Source organism: Thamnophis sirtalis, unplaced genomic scaffold (genome assembly GCF_051295495.1).
Source record: "Thamnophis sirtalis isolate CommonGarterSnake01/CBP01778 unplaced genomic scaffold, rThaSir2_p1.2 scaffold_5, whole genome shotgun sequence".
Classification (NCBI taxonomy): domain Eukaryota; kingdom Metazoa; phylum Chordata; class Lepidosauria; order Squamata; family Natricidae; genus Thamnophis; species Thamnophis sirtalis.
The window spans coordinates 113737448-113752610 of NW_028261385.1; the positions used below are offsets into that span (position 1 = coordinate 113737448).

The following is a 15163-nucleotide window of genomic DNA, read 5'->3' on the forward strand; positions in this document are numbered from 1 at the left end:
CTTACAAAAGTTGTCACATATATGATTGTTGCAACATCCCGTCATGTGATCAGAATTTGGGCACTTGATAACTGGTATATTTTTACAATGGTTGCAGTGTCTTGGATTCATGTGGTTGCTATTCACAACTTTCTCAACCAGAGAAAGTCAGTGGAAGAAGCATAATTCATCTAATGACCATATGATCTGCTTAACAACAGCAGCAAAAAGGACATGAAATTGGGAACAGCTCACTTAACACCTGCCTCACTTAGCAACATAAGTTCCTCTCAATTGTGGCCATGTTGAGGACTACCTGTAAAGAGCAAAGGGATGGGGAAGAAATGGGGAGAAAGAAAATAAAGTGTGATTGCAAAAGAAATTGTAGTAATCTTTTTATGAGGCCAAAAACATTCAGCTGCCACAAGTAATTATTTATTTAGGAACCAGGTATAAAAATGTTCAGCAGTCTAAATACAAATGTGGCAGAAAAAGTCACAATAACATGGTTTTTTTAAAAAAAAAATCTTACTTTCCTCTAAAATAGATGGAACCTTGACAAGTTACTGAAGATTGTTGTCTCAAGCAATGCTATTTTAAACCTCTTTCTACATTTTTGAACTTCCTTAGTATACTAAGGAATGACTTGAGTATTTTTATTTCTCAATTGCAATAAAGCAAAAATAGACTTTTTTACTGAAAGTAAAATGTCATTTCTCAAAGTCCAAGGAAATTCTCAGTGAATGCCTGAAAAAACTTACCAATATGAAAATGAGAATCTAGAACTTCATGAGAAATCTTAAATTTACTAATAATCTTCAGGCAAAGACAATTGTTTGTGTGTTAAAATATCTTCAAGAATTCCTGTTGGTCTTTTGCCTCTACTGCCATAATTCCAACTACACATAAATTATTCACAGAAGAATAAAATTCTAGGGACCTTATTTTTTCCAGAATAATCTTTCCAAGTAAAACAGGTAAAAGTTAATCAGGTAAAAATTATAGACAAACTAATTGACTTCTCATGATGTTCCAGCTGAGATGTCCTATTCATAGCCACATTCAGTTTGATTTAATTTATAATTACAGGTGCTTTCTGAAAAAATCAAAATATAAAATAGTCATCCGTTCCATTAGTTGCCATAAAATAGTTATAAAAATATCACAGGAAGTGATGGAAAAGACTGATTCAGCTATGATGCCATCTTAATTTAAAAAGTACCTTATCCCCATATAATAAACATGTTAGACAAGACTGAAGTATATGTCTTTTGTCTTTTATCAGAACATCCTTTGAAGTAGAATGTCCAACTTTTGTTCTGTTGCCTACATTAAAAACAGCTTTAGTACATGTTAACATTTTTCAATACATGTCTTTGATTTCAAACTGTAATTGAACTACGAATTAGAGTTGTAAGTTATAGCAGTCATTAAGTGAGTCACCATATGATTGTCCAATTTTATGACCTTTTTTACAGCAGTCATTAGGCAAATGCCACAGTTGTTAAGTACACCCATTGCAGCCAATGGGTGTTTTTGCCAGAAATCAGAAGTACCGGTAAATGCCAATTTCTTGCAAAAAAATTAATAAATCATAAATCGAGGTCACATGACTGTCTGACACTGAAAACTGCTGTAAATGTGGGCCAGTTGCCAAGCGTGCAAAATGAGATGACATGTCCTGGGCCAGGGGAGGGGGTGTGGGGGAGGGGGCAGTGGGTAAAATTTTGAAACTGAGTCATAAGTAGCTCTGAGGAGATCCATCTTAACTTTGCTATGTGACTGGTGGTAAACCTAGGACTATCTGTATTAGTAGGATTTTAAAGGTATAATATTGATGTCAATATATTTGTATATAAATTATATAGAAAACATGTATTCAAGAAGTGAATTTAGAATATTCCTTGCTCTTGTTTTCTTGATGGTGTTTGAGCTTTCTGTGGTGGTCTAATTAATGGAAATAAACAAACAGAAATTAAGAAAACTATAGTTTAAAGAAGGATGGAAAATAATTAAACTACATTTGATTATATGTCTCTTATCCCAGTATTTCCCAGCATGTGCCTCCAGTAGTCGGACCTTCAGGCTTTTCTAACAAAAGTCTAATACTCCATTTCATGATTTCTTTAAATTTAAGTACATGATAATGAAATATTCAAAGAATACTCTAGTCTAAGCTAGAAAATGTAAGTAACTAACCAATACTTTCTAAAATGGCTTTCAGCCTTTTTCCCCACTATATCTGTATCTATATATGTATCGATGTAGCTCATATGTCCATTAAAGTTCTGACAAAAATGCTTATCTTTCACCAGTACAATGAAAAAAGGCTAATGTAGCTTCCCTGCATGCTGAAGCATGAAGCGTGTATAATTTAATAGCAATGATAAATCTTAAAGCCGGGAGCATTTGGTTAACACATGACCCACTTTTTCAATCAATTGGAAATATTTACATAACAGCTTGAATTTCATGCTTTATATTTTCCAGACAGAAAAAAGGGATACTATAGTCCATGTGGACATTTCCCAGAATTGGGGTGTCTTTCTTCAAAATAAAAATAAATTCCACTACCAAAGACTGATAATCCTATTAGCTAAGGCAGCGCAGTAGAAAACAGGAGACAGACAGAGTTCTAGTCCTCCCTTGAAAGGCAAGTGAGTGACCTTGGGCCAGTTTCTCTTTCTCTCTCAGCCCAATCCACCATGTAGGATTATTGTTGGAGGGAAAACAGGAGGAGGAAGGAGTATTAAATATGTTCGTCAATTTAAAAATAATCAAGGTGGGGTTAAAAAAAAATCTTTTAAAAATTACAATAAAAAGATTTGAGGCAAAGAATAGTTAGAATCATAACTCTTGTATAATACAAAATGCTTTCACATGTGAGAAATGGAATAACGATTATATGTATGTATGTATGTATGTATGTATGTATGTATGTATGTATGTATGTATGTTGTGTTTGTGCTGATAAATAAATAAAGGGAGACTAGTATAGATCCATTTCAAACATTCATAATACATATTTATCAGCACAAACACAATACAAATGTAACAAAAAGGCAACAGTAAAAATATTGGGTTTCTGTCTGGATGGTCTCTTACAATGAGCCGATGGACAGAGAATGGAAGTAGTGACCTTTCTCCTATATTTGGGCATACCAGGGGTTGTGACTTTAAAATATATATATTATATATTATATTATTATATTATATTATATTATATTATATTATATTATATTATATTATATTATATTATATTATATTATATTATATTATATATATATATATATATATATATATATATATATATATATATATATATATATATATATATATATATATATATATATATATATATATATATATATATATATATATATATATATATATATATATATATAAGCTCAAGTGGCTTCTGTGGTAAGGAGGGCTTGTTAAAATTGCTGAATAGAAGTTTATCCTCACCTTTAGACTTGAAGCTGCAGCTAATGTGCTGAGTGACAACAAATATTTGTTTTGTTTATTTGTTTATCCTACAAAAGGAGCATTTGTTTTTTCACTGACAGGTGATCTCCTGTGGAGATATATCTTTATTTCTTTGAGTCTCCAAAGTTTCTACATCATCCAATATTCCAAGACAAAATATGGAATCTAAAGTCTCTGAAGGTGGTCTGAATGTGACACTCACCATCAGATTATTGATGCATGGAAAGGTGAGCAATACTGAAGTGTTTTCATGTCATCACTTCTAATTCAAGCATAGTAATGAAGGCTAACTTTGTTTATATGTAAATCCAAAAACTGTTCATGTATGCCACACTTTTATTCCCTGAAAAGTACATGTAATGCATTATTTCTAAATATGGAATATTATTTCATTGAGAAGCAAATATAACAGATATGGTCCTAGAACCATGGGAGTCACATAGACTGTAAATTGGATTGATCCCAATTTGATGTTTCAGGTAACATTTTCCTTGATTCTTGACTGATTTAGATTTCTGCAGGTGAAATTCCTAATTTTTGTACTGTACTGTTTGACCCATATAAATATCTACTCATCCTGGTATTCTTTAAAATGTGAATAGGTTTGTAATAACTATTGGGACAAATTAATAGTAGTCTTCACCAGTGATGACGTACAGATTATATCCAGTTTAGGATACAGAAAGCGAGTAGAAGCATTATAGTGTTTGAATACTATTTGTACTAAAATCAGTAATAAAGTAGTGTAATAAGATGAAGTAATAAATCATGTAAAAACACTTTTGCTAACAAAAATGTTGAACACATAAGTGCAACAAATTGATTATGAATGTTTATGTTCTCTCTTGTTATTTCAAAATCTCTTGTTCTCAAAAATTAGACATGTCTTCATATATGGAGACTATTTCCCTGAGTATAAACTGATGTCCCTGTCTTTGAAGTCCTAAACTTTTACATGCACTAAGCCCCCATTCTCACACTGACGTGGCTAATCAAAGTGAATCTGTCCCATCTTGAGATATCTGTTTGAAGTAGGGACACATTAAGTCAGCAAGCTAAGGCATACTAACAAAGCAGAGGAATTTACAGTACCTCTATAAAACAAAGATCCTCACTGAGATGGATTACAGGCAATTTCCAGAGATACATCCCATATAAGTCTGGCAGAAAAATTGGCAGAAAAAAATCAAACATATGCAATACATAAAGAGTAGACTGAAACAGAAATGCAGAACTAGGGTTGCTGTTACAGAGAGTTAAAAAGAGTTGATGTCTTCTGGGGAATTCCGGAAAGTACTCCCTTACTGATATTTATTCTTTTATTGAAAGTTCTGGAGGTCCTAAAATATCGGTTAGAAAACCAATTGTTACAACTAGCATGAGATTTTATGTAGCATTATCTTAAAAAATATAGAAATTTTTATATATCTATTCAAGCCATTGTCTGAATTGGGTTAAATTGAGTCTTTTGTTGACCTGCAATTGAATCAAGAAAAATAAATAAAAGTTCTGATTCTGAAAACGGGAGTTTAAGCAACAGATTAAAAAGGAGATTATATTAAGTAGGATCAGAGGGACTTGATTATATGAACAATTAACTAGGAACAAAAGAGAATCATTGAGAATATAGGTTGGAAAAAATAAGTTTTATTTTGGGGGTTAGATTGGCTAGTTCGCCATTTTATATTTATTTGCAAGGGCGATTTCATTTAGCCTTTTGTAAGGCTTTAAAGATCTGGCTCTTCTCCACTGCATTTGAGCTGAAAGGCTGAGCAAATTCTGCTAGCCAATTGTTTACATTATGTTTTTTGAGTAAATACCATGATTTGTGCAACCTCAAATATTTTTAATTGGATTTGTTTATTAATTTATTCAATTTCTATGGCTGCCCATCTCAAATAAATGACTCTGGTTGGCAAAGAAATTGTTGTTCTGGATTGTTTTGGTTAGGTATTGCACACTACCCAGAATCGCTGCCATGAGATGAGTTAAATAAATAAATAAATAAATAAGCAATTATTTTAAAATGTAAGTATGATTTTGATACTTCTTGCAGGAATTTCTCCAAGTACAGGAGATGGAGATATGCAGCCACATCTCTTCAGTTGTGCATGAAGATACAGACAAAAGGAGTAAAAGCCTTTTGTTCCTAGAAGTTATTTTGTTTCCCCACTCCAGGCAGGCAAGATTTCTGAATACAGTAATATCAAGCAAGAGATAAAGTATCAAAAAATGTTTTGGACAGAGCCAATACATCTGAGTTCTTTTGTATCAATACTGCTCTGATCACCATTCATCAATATGGATAAGTCTGTATTAAATAGGAATTTTGGAGGAAATTAAAATACTAGAAGCTAATGCCATATGTTAGGAGAACTAAAGCTAGTGTCCATGAACCTCAGATTGCCAAATTGTGATATAGTGAGTTCACTAACATTCCTGTTTACAGCAAACCTGTTCATGCATTATATCTTACTGTAAATATGGGCAAAAGTGTGAACCCAGCTTGATAAATAAACAGGGTTGTTGTTAGGGTTAGGATAGTTATTTGGGCATGGCTATTCAATTTTTTAAAAATGTTTGTCTTCAATGGGGAAGGGAGAAAATAAGAGGTGGGCATTGTATAATGTAATGGGTTCACCCAGAACAGAAAATGTGAGCACTTCGCTCTCGTGTGCGCCTTCAAACACACACCAATTATATAGGATGGGAAAGCACTGGGGCAGGGGGGCAGGCCCAGCCGCTGGTCAGAACTACCAGTTTGCCTGAACCAGTATGAACCGGTAGCAGCCCACCTCTGGAGAAAGCTACATGGTAAAATTCTTCTTTTTCTTATCTACTAGCAAAGTGCAAATATGTAAACCTTGCTGTAGTAGAGATGGAGAGGGAATGTCCCTACTGATGCAAGTAACAAACATATATCTTTGTTAATTGATATCAAAGGCTGGCAGAGGTTCTCTTTTAATATCTAATGCATTTTTCATTTTGGGTTTTACCTAGCCAACATTAAATTCAGTAATAACTTTTCATTTAATTCAAAATATGGCTATACAGTCACAACAGCAAGAACTAGCTGTCCAAGGGAAGCTATCAGTGCAGGCAAAACTGGCTATGCTAAAATCTTTGGAACTCTACAAAGGTGGTTCTTTTATTCATTGTTTTACATTCTTGCTAATAAAGAAATTGTTTATTTTGCACTGAGTACCCATGCAATTGTGATCGGAAATTAATAAACACTATGAACCAAATAAATAAGATTTACTGATAATTAAAGCTTTTACATTCTTACTTTGTTGCCATTTTTTTTCCCAACAGGAAGTTGGAAGCATCATTGGGAAGGTAATGTGATGTACTTTACGTTTGAAAACTCAGATATGTTGTTTGTGGGCAGAGCTATCCATGTGGGAGGTGACCAGCAAGGGGCTCGAGATTCTGTCTTCTCTCCCTCTTCCTTCCTATCTGGTTTTGAGAGAATAAGAGCTGTATATAATTAGAGCATGAGAGCTATAATTGGTGAAGTAGAAGCTATGCATTCAGCCATCTCCCCTTTCCCTAAATGTAAACTGTTTTCTCCACTGAGCTATTTGCAAATCTGGTTTCTTATTAAAAGCAGAAGGCAACAGACTGATCAAGCAACATCTGCATTCATTTAGATGGAATGTAAAGGAAAATGCAGATATTCAAATTGGAGCTGATGAAATGCTGAGAACATAGCTATAATAAACAAAGGGTCAATAATTGTAGAAAAGCCTGGAACAATATGAATAATTGCATATAGGAAACTGATTTGAAAATATTTTGAGGAAATACTTTTCCTAATATCAAGCAACTCACTCTCCAAAGTAAACTAAATAGCTATGTCTATGAGGTCGCTAGGAATCAGGCTCAATCAAATATAATATTTACATCAGTTAAATATTCACACCAATTAACCAATGTATGAAAATACTTCTGTTGGTCAATTTCCTTTGATATAAGTTAGGTTTTGTCTCTCAAACTGTTATTGTTCCTGATCTCTCCACCAGTTAGAAGGATCCCAAAACAAAATATAATCAATATTTATTTTCATTCATATCTCCACATTAAAAAAAAGCACCTGGATCCACAATAATACAGATAAAATTGATGCCTATTTTTCTGTGAACCTAGTTTGTATGGCTCCAATCATGACTAACTGAATAATATGCAAAAACTATAGAAAATATAGTAATGAAAAAACCACAATATAAGCAATAAAATATGGATGGCAGATAATAAAAAACTCTTGAATAACCAGGAGATTTAAATTTTCATTTGACTAATATACTGCAGTACACAATTAACAATTTAGAGTACTCTAAGATATTTCATATTCAATTTCTAATCAAAATATATCTCTTTTGAATTGTAAGAAATATTTGTTTAACACAAATTAATCAGAGAAAAGAAGTACATTGAAAGAATATTGTAAATGATTTATAAACTGTATGTTAAATTGAAATAACAATTCTAAACTCTTGTGCAGTATGTGACACAATTCCATTTACAGAACTGTATTCCAGAAATAGTTTCCAAATAAGATTGAAATGTACATAAGGTCTACTTTTTAGATATGAAGTTATTCAAAATATCAAAGAATATGCACACAATTTAATTAATCATATAATGCAACCATTACCACGTATAATGCCAATTCCTTGTATTTTGAAAGAAAATGTGGTTTGGTGAAGTAAAAAAAAATTCAGATTGAAACAGTATTATGACTTTAAAGATTTGTTCCATTCTACAATGAATTAATTTCCAATATTGTTGACCTTTGCAACATTGCTACTGTGAATGGAACCCCCCCCCCCCATCAAAATGTTCATTGCATTTCCAGCATTTTGGAGAAAAAAATTATAATTTTAGCAATTGTGACTGCAGTGATAAAATCAGTGATTAAAATATTTTTAATTAATTCTCTCTAAAGATAAAGTTCAGGGTGAACTTAATATCCATTTTCACCAAAATGCCCACTATTCCATTTTTATAATTGTATGCAAGTTTTGCATTCCTTTAATCATATAGAACTTGAATTGTTCAGATTCTGAATCATATTTCATAATTGATTATACATTGTGCATATTCACTATTATGAGTTCCAAGATTTTCAAATTCACTTTAATTTTTCAACATTCTACCTTGCTTCCATTCCACACTTTTATTGATTGGACAGTGCTTATCAATATTACATATATACCATGTAAAAGATAACAATCTGTGTATTATGTGTCATGTGAAGAGTAATGACATTTTAGTCAGTTTGTTCTTACAACTGTTTCTTTTCTTGTTTTTGTTGCAGAAAGGAGAGACAGTAAAAAAGATGCGTGAGGAGGTGAGCATCATTACCATAGTATAAAATAATATGGGAATAAATGCAATTGTCAGGGTTCTGACTGATGCCCTAATTAAATCATGAGTCTCAAGCCAAGCTTCAAAAGAAATCCAGTTATTTATTAGGAGCATCATGTCGGCACGGACCAAGTGAAGCCAACTCTGACCTCAATTCGAGCCTTGGCTCTGACCCTGTTTCCCCCTCCACCCAAGGTGTGTCATCAGTCACATTCCCCAACAAAGCAATTTCACGGGTTGTACAAGTCACTCCCTCCAGCCACTGTGGATCTCTGTGGAGATGGCCCTGACATTTGCTGGCTGGAATGTGCTTTGTTTTGACTGAAATGCAAGTTCCTCAATGCAGCTGCGAGGCTCGATTCCCTATCCCCCTGCCTATGGCAACTCAAGAACAGGTCAGGAATGCTTTGTGAGTTAACATTCGGCTTCCCTCACTTCCTGAAGGTAACTTGTGCAAAGCAAAACTAGTTTGAGTACAGGTATAGATTTTAGGGGTGCGAGCCCCCCCCCAGGTTTTGTTGGGTTGTCTTCATGGAATTTAGCTATGAGGTGGTCAGCTTCAATGTTTCTACTCTTTACCCAAGTCACCTCTAATAGGGGGTAGCCCTTCCACTTAATTAGATATTAGAGCTGCCTACTGTGCCACCTCGAGTCTAGGATGTGTTGCAACTCATAATGGGTTTGGCCTCCTATGACCGCTGGGTCCAGGAGCTCATGGGGTAGTGGTCCCACGTATTTTAAGAGGCTACTATGGAATACCAGGTGCATCTTCCCTAGTAGTCGGGGCAATTTTAATTGCACCATAACCGGATTGATAATCTTCACTATGGGGAATGGCCCCATGGACTTGGGTCTCAGCTTCTTGCTGGGGAGTTTTAACCTCAGGTACTTCATGGAGAGGTAGACCTTTTCCCCCAGCTGGAATGGCCATTGTGGGGCTTGATGTTTGTGTAGCTGTTGCTTATAGGTCTGTGCTGCTTTAGCCAGTGCTTTCTTGACATTTTCCCATGCTGCTTTTAGCGTTGGCAGCCAGTCTGTCAAGCTGCCTGAGGAGGGGGATCCCTTGTGTATTTTGGCATTGGGATAAAGTCCATGCTGCTCACTACTTTGAACGGAGTTAGTTCCATGCTACTATGAACAGCATTATTGTATGCCACCTCAGTGAAAGGGAGGAGGTCCACCCAATTGGACTGCTGATAGTTCACTTAACACCTCAGGTACTGCTCTACCATGGCATTCAAACATCCCCCCCCCATTGGTGGCCGGATGAAAAACTGAGCTAAGGTTCTGGGATGACCCAATGGACTGCAGGAACTCCCTCCAGAATTTAGCCATGAACTGGAACCCTCTGTCTGAGATGACTCTTCATGGAACTCCATGCAGGCAGTAGCTGTGCTTCAGGAACAGTTTGAGTCACTGGTGGGCTGAGGGTAGTCCGCTGCAGCGTATGAAGTGTGCCTGCTTGGAGAATAAGTCAATCACAGTCCAGATCACAGTCTGAGATGACTCTTCGTGGCACTCCATGCAGGCAGTAGCTGTGCTTCAGGAACAGTTTGACAAGCTGGTGGGCTGAGGATAGTCCACTGCAGGGTATGAAGTGTGCTGCCTGGAGAATAAGTTAATCACAGTCCAAGACCAACAAGGAGTTGCTATTTGGCAACTCCACTATAAAGTCCATTATGATTTTCTCCCATGGTCTTCTTGGCTTTACCACCGGTTGCAGCAGTCCGGGGGGGGGGGGGGGGGTGTTTCCTGGTTGCTTTTTCGTAGTGGCGCATATGGTGTAACTTTTCACATAACTGTCCATGTCTTTCTTCATGCCAGGCCACCAGAATTGCTTCCTTATTAAGTGTAAAGTCCCAAAGTGGTTCACTGATTTGACATTGTGGCTCCTCTGAAGGATTAAGGTGCAAAGGGACTCTGGAATGTAGAGTTTTGTCCTCTTCCATGCTAGGCCCTCCCTTTTTATCAAGATACTTTGGTTGTCACAGAACTAGGGCTCTGCTTGCACTTGGGTTTTGAGTTTCATGGTTAGATCGCTTGCAGGTTAGTTTTGCCGGTCCTGTAGTTGCTTGACATTCTCTTCGGTTGCTGTTTGGGCAGAGGGGAGGATGGTGTCTACTACCTGCTTCTGTCTGTATTTGTACTGGGGCATGCGGGAGAGGGCATCCACTAGGAAATTCCTCCACCCTGGGATGCGTTTTAGCACAAAGTTGAATTAGTTGAAATATTGAGCCCAGCTGACATGTTCACATTACATAAAAATAGAGTGGAGAAGGCTTGAAATTTGTTGACCAGTGGGTTTTTTTCTTCACGCAGTCATATTCTTTAGCATTGAAAGAAGATTAGCTTCCCTATGACAAAAGTACAGATAAGCATTTTGAACTACTAGAGAAAACCTAGATCCTGCTCTGTAATTTTTCCTACATAGATATTAAGAAGCTGGTCAAGGCCACCCAAGCTATTCTGAATTTCTAAGTGCCTGAACAGAGTTCTTTTCATAAGGTCAAAAGAAGTTGTAATCTAAGGCTAATTATACATTGTTGTTTGGTTGCTACTTGAGTTAGAACCTATGCGGTTTATGTTAGATTATAATTCTCATATATTTTGAGTGTCTGGTTTGTTCTAAATGCCGTTCTAAACATTTCCATATAAATATAATTGATAATTCATAACCAATACGAAATCTATATATTTTCTAAGAATCTGCTGTATATAGGTCTTCTAGTCCAGCCACCTGCCCAATACAGGAATCTTAAAACAAAATGCAAATACAATATCTTAAAATCTTAAAACTAGATCCTAAAAACCAAATGTACAGTTATAGAATAGGAGGTATTTGGATCAACGGTAGTAACTGAGAGAGGAATCTAGGTGCCCTAGTTACCACTTAAGTATAAGCCAGCAGTGTACTGCAGCTGCCAAAAAGTCAATACAGTTCTAGGGTACATCAACAGAGGGGTAGCGTCAAGATCATGAGAAGTGATTGTACCTCTCTGTACTGCATAGATGAGGTCACATTTTGAACACAGCATCCAGTTCTGGTCACCACAATACAAAAAATGCTGCTGCGCCCCTAGAAAGAGTGCAGAGAAGAACAACAAAGATGATAAGAGGTCTTGAGACTAAATTATGCAATGAAGAACTAAAGGAATTAGGGGTGTTTAGCCTAATGAAGACAAGGCTCAGAGGAGACATGATAGAGCCAAGGTGGCGCAGTGGTTAAATGCAGCACTGCAGGCTACTGCTAGATCAGCAGTTCAGCGGTTCAAATATCACCGGCTCAGGGTTGACTCAGCCTTCCATCCTTCCGAGGTGGGTAAAATGAGGACCCAGATTGTTGGGGGCAATATGCTGACTCTCTGTAAACCGCTTAGAGAGGCCTGAAAGGCCTATGAAGCGGTATATAAGTCTACTGCTATTGCTATTGATATTGCTATAGCAGTCTTCCAATACTTGAAGGGCTATCACAGGGAAGAAGGCATTAATTTATTCTCCCCAGCTGCTAGGACAGGACAAGAAGCAATGGGTGAAGCTTGTCAGAGGATGATTCAACCTGGAAATCAGGAGGAACTTCCTGACAGTGAAAACGATCAATCAATGGAACAGCTTGCTTCCTGGAGTTGTGGGGCTCCATCGCTGGAGGTTTTCAAGAGAAGATTGTACAATAATTTGTCCTACCTTGGGAAGGGAATTGGATTAGAAGACCTTCAAGGTCTCTTCCAGCCCTATGATTTTATCTCATTCCATTTTGGACAAATGGCTGTCCAGGTTTTTTCTTTAAAACCTCCAGTAATAGAGCATCTACAACTTCAAGACATAGGCTGTTCTGTTTCTTATTGGATTCATAGTCACGAAATTTTGTCTTAGTTCAGCTTTGTATCTTGCACTGTAACATTTCCACCTACTGATTCATACCTTATCCTCAGGTGCCAGGGAGAATAAATCTATTCTCTCTTCCCTGTGACATCCTTTTATGTATCAGAATATTGCTATCATGTTTCCTCTTAGTTTTTTCTTCTTTAAGCTAACTATAGACCACTCTTTATAGGATCTTCATGGGATTTATCTATCTTCCATCCTAGCTTTGTGTAATTTGCAAATTTTATGAACATCCATTCTATTCCTTCATTTAAGACATTTATCAGGTGTACAGGCCCAGGACAGAACCTGAGGTGCCCCACTGCATACCACCTTCCATCTGGACATAGACCCATTAAAGACTACCTTTGACTACGGTTGTTCATTTAACTATGAATCCATTTGATAATGGGACCATCTAGCCCACATTTTTTCCAAAATATCTGTGGTCTACTTTATCAAATATCTTACTGAAGTCTGAGTATCCTATATTTTCAACATCCCCCCATATGTATGACAAGATGTGGTTTTTCAATTATAGAGTGGAGCACGAATCAATATCTCAGAAGGAAACTGTCCAGAAAGGATTGTGACCATTACAGGCCCTACTGATGCCATCTTCAAAGCATTTGCAATGATTGCTTACAAATTTGAAGAGGTAATAAACATCAAAAGAAATGTTTGTTTTTACTGACCCTTTCTTGGTAAAAAAAAAAAAAAACCTCTTAAAATGCTTTAAAAAATATTATAGGAAAAATGACAATCGGTACATATGCACCAGGCCTATCATTTCATTATGGTTTAGTTTGGGATTTGTCTAGAATCGAGCATGGATTCTAATAAATACTCCTACCAGAGAACATTTTGTGATATGGATATATCAGACTGAAAAACATTTGTTCACTGAATTATACAGCCATTTTTTCAGAAGATTAGCAATGCAATGCAAAACAACTTTAACTTCCCCTATCCAGTCGTGTCCAACTCTAAGGGGCGGTGCTCATTTCCATTTCTTAGTCAAGGGAGCCAATGTTGTCCAAATACATTTCTGTGGTCATGTGGCCAGCATGACTATAGGCCAGAACATACGGAACACTGTTACCTTCCCACCAAAGTGGTACCTATTTATCTACTTGCATTTACATGCTTTTGAATGGCTAGGTAGGCAGGAGCTGGGCAAGTTATGCAGTGCTTGGGTCTTGAACCCAGGCTGTCAGCTTTCTAGCTGACAAGGTCAGCATCTTTAACCACTGAGCCATTACACTCTTTAATGAACATTAATACAAAAATTATTTGTTCATATTCTGTTCCTTTGACATCGTCCTAAATGTGCAATAGTGGTAAAGATGAAGAACTATTGTAAAATGTAAGATACAAATTTCCTAAATGTGAAAGATCTGATGGTTTTAACAATTTAGGCAGAAGAAAACCAATTTGATTTTCCCATTTGCTCATTCACAGTTCTACAATGTGATAAAAATGCTTGGTTCATTCTACTAAAGTACCATTCAAACTTCCTCCCTCCCTTCCTTCCTAAAGGATATAATCAACTCAATGAGTAACAGCACAGCTACAAGTAAGCCACCAGTTACATTAAGGTTGGTTGTACCAGCAAGCCAGTGTGGATCATTAATAGGCAAAGGAGGCTCCAAGATTAAAGAAATCAGAGAGGTAAGTCTCTGATTTCCCTATGTGCAGAGAAAATTATTTTCTATGAGAAATAAAATAAAGGGCAGTCTTTAAATCTCTCTAATTCATAAATCTTCATGAAGTCAACTGTCATAAAGTGAAGCAGGAATCATATTGAGAACCTTCATGTCTTCTTAGGGCAAGAATTTCACTTATAGAAAATTTCATTTGGCCACAATCTCTTTAAGTTCATCTCTGCTATGTTGAAATGGTGTTAATATTAATGACAATAATCCAATTATAAATATATTACTTATATGTTAAAAAAAGTAAATAAATTAACTGGACATTCCCTGGTAATAACTGCCCTCCAGCTGCTCCATTCTGTTTTATGTAACACTGTTGTGGAACCAGCAAAAAATACAATACTAGTAATTTACTTTTATTTATTTATCTAAATTTGTTATGGCCATCCATTCTAGTAAAATTTGGGTGAATTTAAACTGATAGTTAAAACAATGAAAAATGTAAAACAAAATGGAGGGTCTGGGTTAAAAACAACCATAATAATAAAAAGAAAACATAATGGGAACCCCACAAACATATTAATCCCAGACCTGAGAATGCAGCCAAATCTTAAGGTCCTTCCATAACCACAAGAGAGGGGGTACCATTTGTCTCTTGGGGGGAGGGAGGAATGCCATTCCAGAGGGCAGGAGCAGTGATGGCCAATTATCTACAATAATTGGCTACATGGGGCAATTGCCTCACTCTGTATGACTAGCCCATGTTAGCAGAGTGATTTTTAATTATTTCAGATAATATACAATTAAAA

General features: G+C 36.1%; 1 protein-coding gene across 23 annotated transcripts in view; it reads left to right on the forward strand.

The window, feature by feature from the left end:
• Nucleotides 1-15163, forward strand: part of LOC148045565 (poly(rC)-binding protein 3) — a 62712-nt gene that overhangs the window by 10935 nt on the left and 36614 nt on the right. For all 23 annotated transcript variants that reach the window (XM_087716622.1, XM_087716599.1, XM_087716603.1 and 20 more), the window contains exons 2-6: nt 3549-3695; nt 6784-6807; nt 8789-8821; nt 13241-13357; nt 14239-14370. In XM_087716622.1, coding sequence (XP_087572748.1) covers nt 3627-3695; nt 6784-6807; nt 8789-8821; nt 13241-13357; nt 14239-14370 — 375 coding nt within the window. In that variant the 5' untranslated portion in view covers nt 3549-3626. The remainder of the gene's footprint in view (nt 1-3548; nt 3696-6783; nt 6808-8788; nt 8822-13240; nt 13358-14238; nt 14371-15163) is intronic.